Genomic DNA, 15296 nt, shown 5'->3' with positions numbered 1-15296 from the left:
GGTCGTGCTGTAACGCTACAAATTATTGCAACGTCTATTTGCATCTTCATGGGCAGAGAGCTCATGGCATAATTATAAGGACGCCTTAAACCCCCCCCCCCCCCCAACATGCACCCACAAGCAAGAAGAGGCTCAAATGTCACATTCCCACAATTTTCCTCTGCCCCCCCCGACACGCCCCCATTCCATATCAGAAAAAGGTGGAAAAAAGAGGGCCCAGCTGGGGCGGCGGAGGGGACACAGATGGAAATCGATTAAACGGTTAGAGCTCAGCGGGATGGAGAAGGTGTCAGCCATGATCTGGACCCAGTTGGTCTTATTACCACGCTAATACACTCCCACTTTGGAGGGGTTGGGGGAGTGGTGGGGTCCGTCTTCTGAGTGCTGCACAACAGCTCGGCCGCTGCTTTTTTGGTTTCTCATTAACTTGGGGGAAGAAGGCTGAAGGAATGAGACCTCGGCCGCCTCGCCGGCTGTTGAGATGAATTAACATTTCGGGAAAAAATGTGTGTGTGTGTGTGTGTGTGTGTGTGTGTGGGGTGCTGGAGGAGGGAACGGGGGGGCGGGGGGGCAGGAGGGGGGCTGCTGAACCAAGGCCCACCGACAAAACTGCTGCAGGAGGCCGCGTTTAATTTCCAAACAAACTAAAGGAGAGAAAAAAAAAAAACGGGACTCACACTCAGCAGGTAGGAGTTTCACAAGCGCGGACTTCTAATTCGCCAATCAACGCAGTGTGGTGAGTTTTTTTTTTTCATTTCACAAAAAAAAAAAAAGACGAGATCATCTTATCTCCAAGTACGAGCGCCGATAATTAAATTGAACCCCGGCGCGGGGCGAGGCAAGCATCGCCATGGCAACACAACATCCTGCCTGCAGGTTCCCACAGGGGGTTGGGGGTAGGGGGTGGTGTTGATTGTGGCTGTGGTGTTGGTGTTGGTTGTGGTGGGGTGGAGGGGGAGAGAGAGAGAGAGACACCTTGTGTGACATCATGCGGCTGTCAGAGGGACGGGGAGCGTTTGAATCCGCATTCACGTCGCTCGGAACCACAAATAGAACCGCCAGTAACCAACCAAGCCCTTTTTCACCCCTAAAAGATTTAATGTACTGCACAATATCAGTGCAGATCACTTAGCAATGCTTACCAATATTTTAATTTACACTATATATATATATATATATATATATATATATATATATATATATATATATGTATATATATATATATATATACATATATATATATATATATATATATACATATATATATATATATATATATATATATATATATATGTACATATATACATATATATATATATATATATATATATATATATATATATATATATATGTATATATACATATATATACATATATACATATATTTATATAACTTTTATTGACACATATGTTTATTGTTAAAAATGTATGTATTTTTTTTATCTTATGTCGTTATCTTCCTATATATAGGTTTGCACTGAAGGAGCTGCTCTTGACTTCCTGTACACTGACACTAAAAGGTCTTCTATTCGATATTCTATTCTCTTCTAAAAAAAAGAGAATGGAAACCCAATGAGGGGCGCAGGAACCCAATAACAAAAGTTTGTCGTTGGAATTGAAATTCAGTTGTGGGACTGAAAAAGAACAGAATGCTGTTACAATGATATGTCAAGTCCCAGTCCCCTCTCCCCCCTCCCCCCACCACAGGTCACACCAGCTGTCAGCTGGGTGTGGGTCCTGCAGGTGACTGTCAGCTAGGCTGAACGGCCGCCGATGGAGAGGAGAGGAGGGGTTTGGGAGAAAGACTCTTATCTAGACCCCTCTTCATCTGATGACACGCCAGTGGACTTGAAATATCAAGGAGGAAGAGGAGGAGGAGGGAGGAAGAGAGGGGGGGAGAGGGAGGGAGAGGGAGGGAGGAGAAGGGGGAAGAAGAGGAGGAGGGATGAAGGAGGGAGGAGGAGGAGGCAGAGGGTGAGAGGGAGGGAGGGAGGGAGGGAGGAGGAGTGAGGAGGCTCAGTTGAGATTTGTCCTTTCAGCCGGCGAGGTGCCAAAAGTCAGGCCTGTGGGAGACCCAGAGGGGGGACGGGGACCCCAGGCTACTGCGGCAGAGACACCCAGACACTGGCCAGGTGGTGGCGCTGCGGCACTACACAAAGTTCTAAACAGCAGCGCAAAGGCTGAAAGTCAGTTTTGGAAGCTAAGAGCTAAGCTAAAGCCACCTCTGTGGCATCACTGCAGGTGCTGGCGGGGGATTGGACAGTGAGCATTCAGGTGCGGGCCAACCACTGTGGATGAGCGAGAAGAGAGCTGATGGACAGGATGTCAAACTGTCCCAGAGCAGCTGGGAGGTCGCTGCGCTCCTCATTTGTTTTCTCTCTTTTTGTTCTCCCCTCTGGCTGTGAAAAACAAACGTGACCGAAAGCGTTTACGGGATAATTATGCGAGTCATTTTCCAGCGGCCCGAATGTTCCCATGATGCATCTGAAGCCCCCGATGGGAAAAAAATATATAATAATAACAATAATAATAAATGAACATCTCTAATTGCACCCCAGAGGTGCTGAGGCGAGATGATGTGAGCGCCGTGTCGCTGATGTGAGAAACACCAGGCTGATGTTCAACACGAGGAGCTTCTGCTTGATTCCGAGGACATTTCCACACATTGGCCACCAACACCGAACACAACACTGGAGGCTCCTCATATCAACAAGATCTGCTCCTCATATCCAGCCCCCCTCCCTCCTCCTCCTCCTCCCCCTTCTGCTGATCCTCCTTCTCCTCCCTCACCTCCTCCTCCTCCTGCTTCCTCCTTCCTCTCCTCCTCCTCCCACTCCTTCTTTCTTCCCCCTTTCCCCTCTTCCTCGCCACCTCCCCTTCCTTTCCTCTCCTCTGTCCTCCTCCTCCTGATCCTCCTCCCTACCTCTTCCTCTTCCCCCTCCTCCTTTCCTCCCCCTTTCCTCCCCATCTTCTCCTTAACCTCCTCTTGCCACTCCTCCCCGTCCTCCTCCTCCGTTGCTCACGCTTTGCCCTAGAGCGATCACATCTGACTACCATCTTCTGAATTGGATCTATGAGGTTTTAATGTGAAGTCTCAAAGTGGGTCAAACTTACAACTCGGATTCTGAGGGATGGGGGATATTAAAAATAAAATAAAATAAAATAAAACGCCTTGGATCTGGACGTGAATTATGCAGGGTGGTTCAGTGATTGATAGCAAATCGGAGGGGAGTGTGTGTGTGTGTGTGTGTGTGTGTGTGTGTGTGTGTGTGTGTGTGTGTGTGCAGGGTGTATGTGAGGTTTGTGGGTGAGAACAAGAGGCAGGTGGATGGAGAGGAAACAGGAAACAGCTGCAGAGCATTAGAGACACTTCAGATTCCATTACACACACACACACACACACACACACACACACACACACACACAGACACACACAGACACACACACACCTGTTTTCTTTATTCATAACAGTTCAAAGCTCTTCTCCTTGGCAACGCGCGCATGCTCGAAGCCGACGGTGCACGTTGCGTCCAGGTGCGCGCACGAGGGCAACGCGGAGCGCCAGCGCCGTTCAGAAGCTGCAGTTGGTCGGCTTCGCAATGAGGGGGCGCCAGAGAGGCCTCGCCTGCCACCTCAAAGCCGAGAGGTCAAGCTGCAAGGAAACGCTGAGAATCCTGACGGGCGGAATGAAAAAAATGAATAAATTCATTCATTAAAAAAAGACGGAGGGAGGGCTGGCGAGCGAGCGAGCGAGCGAGCGAGGGAACCCCCCCACCCCTCTGCACCCCCTGAGACGGAGACGGAGGAGGAGGATTTTCCTGCCTCAAATCTGCCCGATTATCCCGGAGTGTGAAGCCTCGGCCTCGGCAGATCCGAGGGATCAGCGGCGATCACAGACTCGGGGAGACGACTGACGGCGGCATCGCCAGAAATCAGCCGCCGCTCGCAGGACCTTCATTTGTTAGGAACAGCAAATAAATACGGGCCGAGTCGCGGGCACTATTTTTTTTTAAGCTCGCCGTTAAAAAAATGCTGTTATTAGACGTCGGGGCAACACGTCTGCGAGACCCAACAAAGAAGAAGCAAGACGCTGGTGGGATGTCTTGTCAGTACAGCCTGGTTACAGGTTCCAACATTTAGACACATCACATTTATATACACAGACAGAAACACATTCAGATGAACACAAAGGCCATGCGTAACCCCGCCCCTCCCCCCCTCTCAGTGTTCAGAGTCTAATCGGGATAAAACTGTTTTGGAAGTGGGTTGTTTTGGAGGCAATCGTCCTCTAGCGCCTCCCAGAGGGAGGGCAGTAACCGGAGGCCTGAGTGAACCCCCCCCCCCCACCCTTAAACACCACTGGTACCACCTTTCGCCCCCCTTGCAGGGAGTGTCCATCACACACCATCATTATTGTCTTCATTTGTTAGAAGTGTTTTATGTTAGAAGGCTTGAGGATTTAACGGCACTGTTCTCTGCATTTCTGTTTTTAGGCTTGCGATAGCGAAGTTCTCTCTTCCAATTTGGGCATTTTCATTTCAGACAGCTCTCGCTTTTGAAGAGTCCTCTTTTTGTGTTGCACTTATTTTCCTTTTCCACAAAACTGTCTTCTATCAGAGTTTTATGTTGCTTTCCTCCCACTAAACGAGCCGGACTGTAGCCAGCGTAGAGTGAATGAGGGGAGTCGCTCGTCCACTGGGGGGGAATGAGGGGCGGATGGTCAAACAGTCTAATTCCTGGAACTGGTTGCGTGGCTAATCCACCGAGAGCTGCTACTAAAACAGGTGTGGGCAAACCTTTTGACTGGCGGGGCCACAATAGGTTCTTGAATTTGACAGAGAGGGCTGGAGCAGCAGCAGATGGATGGATGTTTGGTGACCCACCTCATAGTACAAATGAACAAAAGCGATATACAACAAAATCAGTGTCTTTGAAGCCCCACTGTATTTCGCTCTTTATTGAATTGACTCTTAAAACATGGATGAAATTCAGCTATTTTATCACTTACTTACTCTTAATATAATTTCCTCAAGTTCGCTGGGGCCGGTTTAGAAACCACAACGGGCTGCGTCTGGCCCCCAGGCCGTAGTTTGCCCATGCCTGGACTTAAAAACGTTGCCGTGGGGGAAGTTGCGCGGTGGCGCTGTCCATCTCTCTCTATACCTCATTAGAGTTTTGCACTTCTGTAGATGTGCGAAACTGTAATGTTTAAAACGAGCGTAGGTGGAGAAAGCGGCCGGAGCCAATGGCAACGTGTGAAATCCAACTTCCTTCCTTCCTTCCTTCCTGCTGCTTCCTTTTGCGGTTCAAAAAATGTTCCTCCAGAGCTGATCCGACACCGTCCCGCTGGTAAAATTCCTGCTGGCCTGCGAGCGGTGCTGACGCTGGCTGTATTTTTAGAAGCGGGGGACTCGAACGACGACGTCCAAACGCCGGAGTCGAATCGAGGCTTTTGTCCTGGATTCCCTGGCGAGCTCGCACGCAAAAAAAAAGAAGTAGGCACGCAGTGACACAGGCGTTGAGGGTGGGGAGGAGGGAAGAAGAAGAAGAAGAAAAAAAAATCCCAGCAGCGCTCATGCGTTCCCGAAACCCCGAAGGAAAGTGACACAATAGGAGCACGGAGGCCTCGTCCGCTTCTTATCGCTTCAGGTGAGGATCAACACTCGCTCTGCCCGGCGGCGGGAAATGTAGATTCCTTGTTTTTGCGTTTGCTCTCTCGCGCAAGTGGACCAGTCAGTCTCTTTATAGGACGATTAAAGCCTCTGGGCCGGCACGAGAGGAGGCAGGAGGAGCAGAAACAAGCGGGAACTCGATAATGGGCCTGTTATTATCTCGTCTTTCTTCCGTTTGTTTCCTCTATAGTTTTGACTGAGGAACTGTAATGGACTTTGGACAGTTTCGCAGAGGCTCTAATAATAATAATAATAATGATAATAATAATAATAATAATAATAATAATAATAATAATAATAATAATAATAATAATGATGATGATGAAATAGGCCTTGAAACTTTTGGATTTTCTTTAAAATAATAGTGTTTGTCATGATTCGACTGCAGCATGTGAATCAGATTGCTCTGTAAGCCCCGGCGCTAATTGTTTTCCGAGGCGACTCTGACAGAAAGAAAAATGTGTGTTTGCTGCGCTAATGAGCGAACAATAAAAATATATGTGGAGTCGCAGGCGAGGAGGGGGGGGGGAGTCATTTGCTTCGACATAATCCAACGTTGAGACGCAACTACAAATTTGTCTTCAGACATCACGCTGACTCACGTGCTTTTTTTAATTAGGAGATTAAAAGTGAAAATCAGATTTAATATTATTGCCGTTCTGTGTGAAAGATGAAAACCAGCGTAGGTTTTGAAGAGAGTTGCGAAAAAAATCAAAAACAAAAACACTTTGGAGCCATCTGGGGTCTCGAAACGCAAAAGACAGAAATTCAGAGGATTTCACTCCTTTTTAGAAAACAAAACTTCCAATTCGGGGGTCACTGCATGTTGGTTCTTTCGTTTTGCGTGATAGTTTTTCGTCGACAGAGCAGGTCCTTCAGTAGTAATTATTTTCTGTGTGCCACAGTATCACTAGTGTGCCAATGTGAAGTGCGTTGGCTTTCGTCTACTCGGCGAAACAAAGATACAACAAAGACGTCAGAACTAATCTCCTCACTGTACGCCCAAATGAGTCAAATCTGAGATTAAATTAGGCAAACCGGAGCGTGGAATCGTTGATTCAACCGGCTTCAAACGCTGTCGAGGAGAAGAAGAAGACGAAAAAACGAGAGGGGGGGGCGGGGGGGGGGAGAGTGTTTTTCCACCGAAAAGGAGCCAGTTGTACTGCAAGATCCAAACACACTTCTGAGCGCTAAATTAGCGGCTAATTAATACAGAAAGCTCGGTAATGCTTGAAACAACAGCATGCGCTCTGGTTCCACAGCCAGCAGCGTACAAACAATAACCCAACAGAGGGGGGAGGCAGCACAATTAGGGAGAATAAAAGAGGGAGAGGCTGGCTGGTGGAGGGGTTGGGGGTGTTCCTTTGAATGCAAAGTATGCACATATCCCCCCAATCGCCGCTCCCCCCCCCCCTCCCCCATCCACCCCCACCACCTACACATGCCATGACAGCAGTGCCCGCCGCCTCTCCGCATGATCCTGAAGAATCATTAACATTTCATGGGCGACACAGAGGTGCATCAACTGGAGCACATCAAAATTGCCGACACTGGACGTGGTCAGGGGGATGGGGGGTTTGGGGGGAGTGGGCGGGGGGCCCACAATCCCCCCACCCCCGAGGAGAGCTTACAGGCTGAGGCAAGGGCAGCCGGCGGAGGGCGGACAAAACCTTTTACCGGCCGCTTATCGACCGGGGTGCCCGAGTTCTTAAAAAAATAATAAAATAAAGCGGATAAACGGCAGTGACCATATCTGTCCACCAGGGTCCTCTCGTTCTCTGGTGTCTAATTCAAATTCCAAGTGCAAAATCCAAGCCCAAACCCAACAACTCTTCTGTAGCAACAGCTGAGAGATTGTGCGAGTGTCTGTGCTCGGCCCCCAGTGGGCCTTCGACTAAACTCTTGCCAAAGACAGTTTGCGGAACAGTGAGAACGTCTTCGACTGCGGAAAAGCCCCTCTGAGCTATTTTCCAGTTCTTTTCTAAAATGAAATAAAAAAAAGAATGCAATTGATTTTTTTATTTGAAAACAAAAACCAAAAAAAAAAGCCACTACTGCAGCATCAGCGAGGCTCACGTGTCTGCCTTGTCTTCTTCTGTGGTATTTGTGGGCAGTTTGCGGCAGCTGCTTCCTGGTTTCAAACTGCACCCCCCTCACCGTCATTATGCTCTCTCATCTTCAGACTCTTTGGAGAGACAACAGGGTTTGGTTTAACCCTCGAGATGCTGACAGTTAAGGGAAAATGACTTTGGCAACAGAGGCAAATTTTTCCCACTGCTCTACCGCGGGTGCCTCGGAACAGTGACCTTGTGATTAGCGGTCGGCCTCCCCTCCCTCCCTCAAGAGGACCACTCCTCTTCGCTCGGGGCTTTGATTGCGACCTAAGTGTATGGTTGAAATAATGAGTGAGTGCAATCAGAGAAACTACCACCTTTTGCCCTCCCAAACGCAGGCCGGGGATGCACACATGACATCGATATCAAGACACCCGTTGGGCCAACATTGATGCAGGATCCCCCCGCAATTTAGTCTTGTCTGAGTTAGAAATTCAGGGCGTAGCTCTCAAATCGATGCTCGAGGCCTCAGCATCATGGACAGCTCCGTCCCTGGCTGGCTCAAAATATCAGCAGCACGAACAAATCCAATCCCAGTCAGGGTAAAATGACCAGGACCACGGACAGCTCTCCCCTTAGCCAGGGGGGTGGGGGAGATGATCAGCACCAAGGACAGATCCATTCCCAGTCTGGGGGTGATCAGCACCGCGGACAGATCCATCAGTGAGTGATCAGCACCACGGACAGCTACACTCCTATCAAGAAGAAACGATCATCACCATGGACAGCTCTGTCCTCAGCCAGCGAGGGGGTCGATCAGCACCATGGACAGCGGCCGACGTCGAGTTCTTACGTTGGCTCGCACAGGCAGCTGTTGGCTACGTCACCCATTAATGTGACTCGTTGAAACCACGCAGGACAGTACTTGAAAACACCGTGTCACGTTACACACACACGCACACGCACACGCGCGCGCGCGCACACACACAGACACACACAGACACACACAACTTAATGTTGTGTTCTCTTGTACCCTTCCTTGCCACTCCTCGCGGGTGTTGTGAAGGGGCAGGAAGTGAACCCTCAGGCGTGGAGGCTCACCTCCGATGTCTGGCCTCAGCGTCTTGTCGTATTCCTTGAGGAGGTTGTTGAGGATGAGCGTGGCGTCCTCCTGGTGCGTCCTGGGCACCAGCATTTGATTGACGTGGGCGTCGTGGTGGTCCTCGTAGTCGTCGCCATATTCCAGCAGATCACAGCTGGGAGAGAGAGAGGGGTGGGGGCGGGGAGTGGGAGTGCGGAGGGAGGCGAAGAAGAAGGGAAGGTCGTGAATCACGTTCCGTCAACGCAAACACAAACTTTGTCGCGCGCGAGGGTGAGTGGGTGGGAAGGGGGTGCAAACGAACGAACAAACGATGACGTCTGCTGGTGGTGGGTTTGCTGCCGCATGCGTGCGCGCCTGAGTGCGCGCGCGGGGGAAGCCCTAATAATAATAAGAAAAAAAAAAAAATCCAGTGCATGCATACATTACATTCATTCACAAGACAAAACGCACACCTGCCCAAAAACAACAATGGCAACAACAACGCGTTTGAACTTTTTTTTTTTTCCCGTCCTTGAGCACCTCGCGAGCTGTTGCGCGTGATCGATAAAAATGTTTGCGAATAAAGAGAGCGAGAAAGAGAGCGCGAGAAAAATCCGCACACTTACCGGGCACCTTGAGCAAGCGCAAGTGTGAAAAGGACGAGCGCAAAGTTGATTGTCATTTTGAGCCCCCCCCCGCCTCCTCCTCCTCTTCCCCGCGCAACACCTCGGGTTGGCAGGAACGAAGGCGAAAAAAATGAATAATTAAATAATAAATATATATTATTCTTTATGTCTCGGAGAAGAAGAAGCAGCAGTGACAGCGGTGGCGGCGGCACCCCCCTCTCCACGTGCGTTCGTCGCGCCGCAGCCGACCATCAATCCGGGCGCTACTCCCAACTTCCTCGCGCGTCCACACGCACTTTTGTCCTGCGTGGCATCCGCGAGCGCGGAAAAAAAAGAAGATGATGAAGAAGAGAGAGGTCTTTCCCTCCCCCCCCCCCTCACCCCCTCCCCTCCCCTTTTACCTCCCACAGCACCACCCGCCTCCCTGACTGGAAGCGGAGGGGAGGGTGAGAGGCGCGCGTGCGAGGGCGCGCGCGCGCCCTGTTTGTGCGGGTGGGTGGCGAGGGGTGGGGTGTGTTTTTCGCCGGGACGCACCCCCGCCGACGATCGATCGATCAACGTGATCGGACTGAGCGGGATCGAGTTGCTCAGGCAGGCAGGGAGGGAAGCAAGAAGTGGCCGGCAGTGGACGCCGTCCGCCGGGGAGATGAGCTCCGGAGGATGAGCCCCTCTTTGCGTGACTCACCACACCGAGCGCAGCGACATACTGTACCTGCGCCGCAATTACGTTATCCGCCGTGGGGCGGGGGGCTTATTATTAAAAATAAATAAATAAATAAATGAATAAATCGCAGTGCTGTGCTCTTATTTTTTTTCTCACTATACGAGATGATCTATCCTTTCGTTCTATCTTGTGTTATTGTTATGTTTAACCCCTTTCGACTATGACTGATTTCTTTTTCTTTTTCTTTCTTTTTAAAGATTTACCCGTTTATGACGATATCAACTGAGTAAAATTTCCTCCGTTTTGTTCGTGTGTTCTTACCCTTCGAAAAGATATTAACCACCAGAGGTGATGTTAGTGGCCACAGCACCTCCCCACACAAGCCATTTTTTTTTTCTGAATAGGCGCTCAAACTCTCAGGGACGCGCCTGTTTCCCCTCCCTCCCTCCCTCCCTTTCTTCCCCATTCACACCCAAGTGCCTGCCGAGAGGCCTCGCTGCCATCTGGTGGCCGAAAGAGGAAAATCTTGCGGGGAGGTGCCGCTTTGGCCCCTGCGGCTAGAATTAACCCCTGACCTCCCCATTGTACATCACAGCTTTTTGATTCCGACTTCTAGTCCTGCAGTTGAGCCGCCGCGCAGCCTTTTAATCAAAATCACTTCCCGTTGCGCTTCTTCATTGTGTCAAATTCCTGCATTAGCATGAATTAATATGCATGGGAACAATCAGGCATTGCCAATAAAACATTGCAGTGTGTCGCAAATGTTACATTTTTTTTTTTTTTATCTCCCGTGAGTTTTAATGTTTTGGCTGCTTGTATATTATAATAAACAACACGTTTCCGTTAAAGCTATAAGATATGCACAAACTGCACTCCGACGGGTCTAACCTGTTGAAAAATGGTCATAAAAGTTGTTGTGAGGCCTTCGCTTGAAAGCTGAAAAGACAATAGTGCTTTCATCGTCATCTGAGTTGAAACACAAGTGCAGACTGGAACTGATTAAACTGGAAAAAAAACAAAAACATCTCAGCCAATCTACTAACATCTTCATCCTTTTGAAATCACGCAGCTTTGTTTTTAATCGCGATATAAACGCCAACGACACACTCGTTCATCTTTTTATTCAATCTTTTAGTGTCATACACAAAACAAACACAGCACATTAAACAAAGAGAATGAGGCGGAAAGAGTCTAGCCACAGTGACTGTGCTGCGCGTTTGGACAGAGAGATAGCAGAGAGAAGAAAAACAACCATAAAAAAAGGGTTCCAACCCGACATAATAAAGTACAAGTTCTTTGCCGAGGGAGCAGAGAGGGGAGAGTCGTCATGCATGTGTGATAGCTGCCTGCGACCTTTCAGCCGCGTCGCACCCTGCGCTGCATGGAAAGGTTATTTTCCCCACTCAGGAGGCCCAAAGTTCAAAAATGTTCTGGCCGCCCTGCGGATTGGCTCTGGATGATCAGAGAAACCTCCCTCGGAGTGGTTCGTCTTTAGTGAGACTTTTGTTGATCGAGGATTTTAAAATGAGCTATTGTCATTTTAGTTTTTTAGTTCTGATCCCTCCTCTTTGCTAATTGCCAGTCACTACAAAAAGAAGCTATATATACTTTTTGGCTTGAATGTTGCTTTAAAGGTCCAGTTTGTAAATGTTTTAAGGAAGCCCGCCTGACAGAGCCTTTCGTATATAGGACGGCGTCATGAGGGCTTCCTTAAAAAATGGCGGCACAAGATGGCAGCTAACTAGGAGCAAGACCCTTGCTCTATGTATATTCTTGTGTAAATATCGCAATAGAAAACTGGTAATGCAAAAACCTAAACTTGGAAAAAAAAAAGCTCTCAAATATGGCTAAAAGTCATGGAAACACTTTTTTTTTGCATTTACACGACACTGGACGTAACGTACGGGCTCAAGTGACGTGACGAGTGAAAATTGCGCGTTATGTTTGGACGGAGGAGGAGATAGAATATCTTTTACAAGCAATCAAAGAGAAAGAATATAACAACCGTTCTTGACAGCAAGCACATGTGAACCAACAAAATGTAAGTCTTGTAAAATCTCACATGAGGAAGATTTTACGCGAATTACAGTTTATGCGCTTCGCACCAGAAACACTTGCAAATTGCATTTGTACTTTGTCGAATTTTAGAAATATCGCTTTTATTTTGTGAAAAACTAATGGAAACACAGCTAGGTTCAGTAATGTATTTATGGGCAGTATGTTACGATTTTTTAAATCTAAAAATCATAAATCAAACCAAATTTTACACACTAGACCTTAAACCACAGCATTTACACCAGCACAGTTGTTCATTTAAGTCAGATGCGTATGAAGGAGGATTAGGATCAGAAGAAGAAAATAAATATTACGGGAAGGAGATTTTTTTTAAGTTTCCGTTTCAAAGTTGGAGTAAACAGGAAACTGGTGAAAACGGAGGTACTCCACGAGGCTTGTGCGTAGAGCCTTTTGACTGTATTCTCGATATTTTGACTTTAATCTTGGAATTTCAATTTCATTTACGCTGATTTTTCTAATCCAAAAATTTTGACTTTATTCGTGAAATTTTGACTTTATTCTCGAACTTTCCACTTTAATCATGAAATTTTGAATATATTCTCGAAATTTCCACTTTAAACACCAAATTTCAACTTCTTAAAATTTCGATTTTATTCATGAACTTTAAACTTTATTCTCAAAATGGAAAACAAACTCCCAAACAACTAAGTAGAGTGCGACGACTTTGTGTTTCCACACTGTGAGCAGCAGAGAAACAGAGGCAGGACGAGGAGGAGGAGAGTGAGAAAAACAGTTACCGGGGAAAAGAGGCGTTGGCTATTTCAGCTCGGTGGCGACCGTCAACTCGTCACCTGTCAGGCAGAAAACACAGACCTCCACTTAGCTGCACGCTGGACAGAACAGTCAGCCGGCCTTGTGAGAGCGCTAAGGATTCCGACCAGCGACAAACACATCACAGAGCAGCGCGCCGGAGGAAAGTGGAAGGATTCTAAGTTTAGAACCATGAAGATGTTGGTTTGGGTGCCAATTTCACACACATACAAATAAAAATCAATCAAGGGGGGCACTTTTTTTTTTTTTTTTTAATGGATTTCCTCCTCCCCCTACCCCGGCCCACAATAGTGTTTATGCGATGCCGACGAGTGGGCGGGATCAATGTTCCCGGCAGCAGGTGGCAATGAGAAGCACCACTGTTGGAGAAAAAAAGAAAGAAGAGTCGGCCAGATTAAAGGGACAGTGACTCGCAGGCGTCCTCTCCTCTCCGCTTTTTTTTTGTTCCTGAGTTTGTCTCATATTTTCAGAGGAGAAAAAAACAAACTAAAATGAATAAAGTGTTGCAATGTGTACTCATTGCTTCCATTTTGTCAAGGCAAAAAGACGGAGAGAATCGGCTTGTCGACACGGAAAAAGAGAAGAAACGCAACTTTACACGGTGACGTAGGCGAGTCAAATTCCAATAAACTCCCGAAAATACATTCAGCTTTGGCATCCCTCCCCACAGCCCTCCTCATTTTTTCTTTTCAAATCGTAGAGACAAACGTGGACTTTGACGGATCAAAAGTGGAGAGTTCAAAGTGAAATCATATTGACATGATTCAAAAGAACGCGGCATTCCCTTCTTTTCCTAAGTCTTTGCAGCTTCATGGCTTTGTTGCACCATTTCTTTATTATTATTAATATTTTTTTTTCAAAATGGCACAAAGGTGCAGCAAAATCTTATACGGACTCAACACATAGGTGGGTGGGAGGGGTGAGGGGTCAAAGCAGATCTGCACTCACCTTTGCAGTAGTTATGACCATATTTACTGCATCTTTGACTTCTTGGTTTCCCCCTCCTTCTAAAAGTCTGCAGTCAGTCTCTGTCATGGGGGTGGGTGGGGGGTTATTGTATATTAGCAAAACAGCCAAACAAGCTCAGAGCAGTCAGACACTGTAGAACGTTGGCAAACGATGGTAAAAGGGGACGGGAGCAGTTCCACTGGTCGCTGGTTCACACACAGTAAAGTGGGGATCAGCGAAACAAAAAGGAAGGAAGGGAGGAACGGAGGAGGGAAGGAAGGAAGGAGGGAAGGAAGGAAGGAAGGAAGGAAGGAGGGAAGGAAGGAAGGAGGGAAGGAAGGAAGGAAGGAAGGAAGGAAGGAAGGAAGGAGGGAAGGAAGGAAGGAAGGAAGGAAGGAAGGAAGGAAGGAGGGAAGGAAGGAAGGAAGGTGGGAAGGAAGGAAGGAGGGAAGGAAGGAAGGAAGGAAGGAAGGAAGGCCTCGGTTAAATCTTGCTTTTTTTATATATATATATATATCATGCTAGCGTTACAAACCTTTTAGCGTTTATTTTGTAGCACCGCTACTGCTGAGAAGTAGTGAAATACAAGCTACTGTTCTTTCACAAGGCTTTCGAGCTTAAAGGAGAAGGAAACACGGCTTTTCCATTGCGGCGGCGACGGGGAAGTTGAATGTTTTACATCATCCAAAAGAAGCATTCTGTTGATCGGTGTGTGAGACGGCGTTTGATTTTCCGAGCCCCGGCCTCTCTCTCTCTCGACTGTGAATATGTTTTTTTTTTTTTTTTATGGCCAAGTGGCTTTGATTGAGCCGGATCAGAGGCATAGGGGGTCCAGCACGTGGTCGCCGGGAGCAGCATCGACGACGGAGTAAAGTTTGTCGCAAATATCCGTTTTGACCGCCAGCGTTTCTTTTTTTTAAAAATGATTTTCCAGCCGACTGTTCTTCTCAGAATGCAGGAGAGACACCTTTTCTTTCACTGTCAAACCCCCCAACACCGCTCCTTCCTTGTGGGGGTCTGAGCAGCACAAGTTTTCTGGGTGAAGAGATGAAAAATGAAAAGAACGAAGAAGAAGGAGGAGAAGCGGCAGCAGCGTGGGGGGGCCCCCCGGTTGCTACGCAGTGCGAGGAGGCGCGCGGGGTTAGAAAGCGATTTACATCACTGCAAGTCCAGCGTTCATTTCAGAGCAGCGTTCCCGACTCCCCTCCCCCGCACCCTTGTGGTGATAAAGTGTGCTGCAGCAGCAGCGGCGGCGGCGGCGAACAGACAAGACACGCGGACGAAGGGGGAAGTGGGAGGAGCGAGGAGCGAGGAGGCTTTCTCGCTGCTTCCAGCAGAGCGCCATGCAGAGCTGCGAGGGGATGCAGTCGATAAGGAGACAAAAGCAGCCGCGGTATTTATTTC

The 15296-nt window shown here is 48.1% G+C and overlaps 1 protein-coding gene across 5 annotated transcripts in view; it reads right to left on the bottom strand.

Annotated features, from left to right (window-relative positions):
- Positions 1-15182, bottom strand: part of LOC142881865 (gamma-aminobutyric acid receptor subunit gamma-3-like) — a 65608-nt gene extending 50426 nt beyond the window's left edge. For 2 of the 5 annotated variants that reach the window (XM_076016298.1, XM_076016271.1), the window contains exons 1-3: positions 13893-15182; positions 12911-12964; positions 8828-8982 (exon numbers count right to left, since the gene is read on the bottom strand). Coding sequence is in view for 4 of the 5 variants with exons in the window: in XM_076016271.1 (XP_075872386.1) it covers positions 8828-8921 (94 nt within the window). In the remaining variant the exon portion in view is untranslated. Of the gene's footprint in view, positions 1-8827; positions 8983-9433; positions 10102-12910; positions 13184-13892 lie in introns of those variants that run through there. The other 3 variants (XM_076016289.1, XM_076016279.1, XM_076016261.1) reach the window with 3 other exon arrangements.
- Positions 15183-15296: the final 114 nt, after the last annotated feature.

Source organism: Nelusetta ayraudi, unplaced genomic scaffold (assembly GCF_046127955.1).
Source record: "Nelusetta ayraudi isolate G7.1 ecotype Tasmania unplaced genomic scaffold, CSIRO-AGI_Nayr_v1 ptg000006l, whole genome shotgun sequence".
In the NCBI taxonomy this organism is placed as follows: Eukaryota; Metazoa; Chordata; class Actinopteri; order Tetraodontiformes; family Monacanthidae; genus Nelusetta; species Nelusetta ayraudi.
The sequence above is the reverse complement of the archived record's forward strand: the minus strand, read 5'-3'. Positions and strand labels throughout refer to the sequence as shown.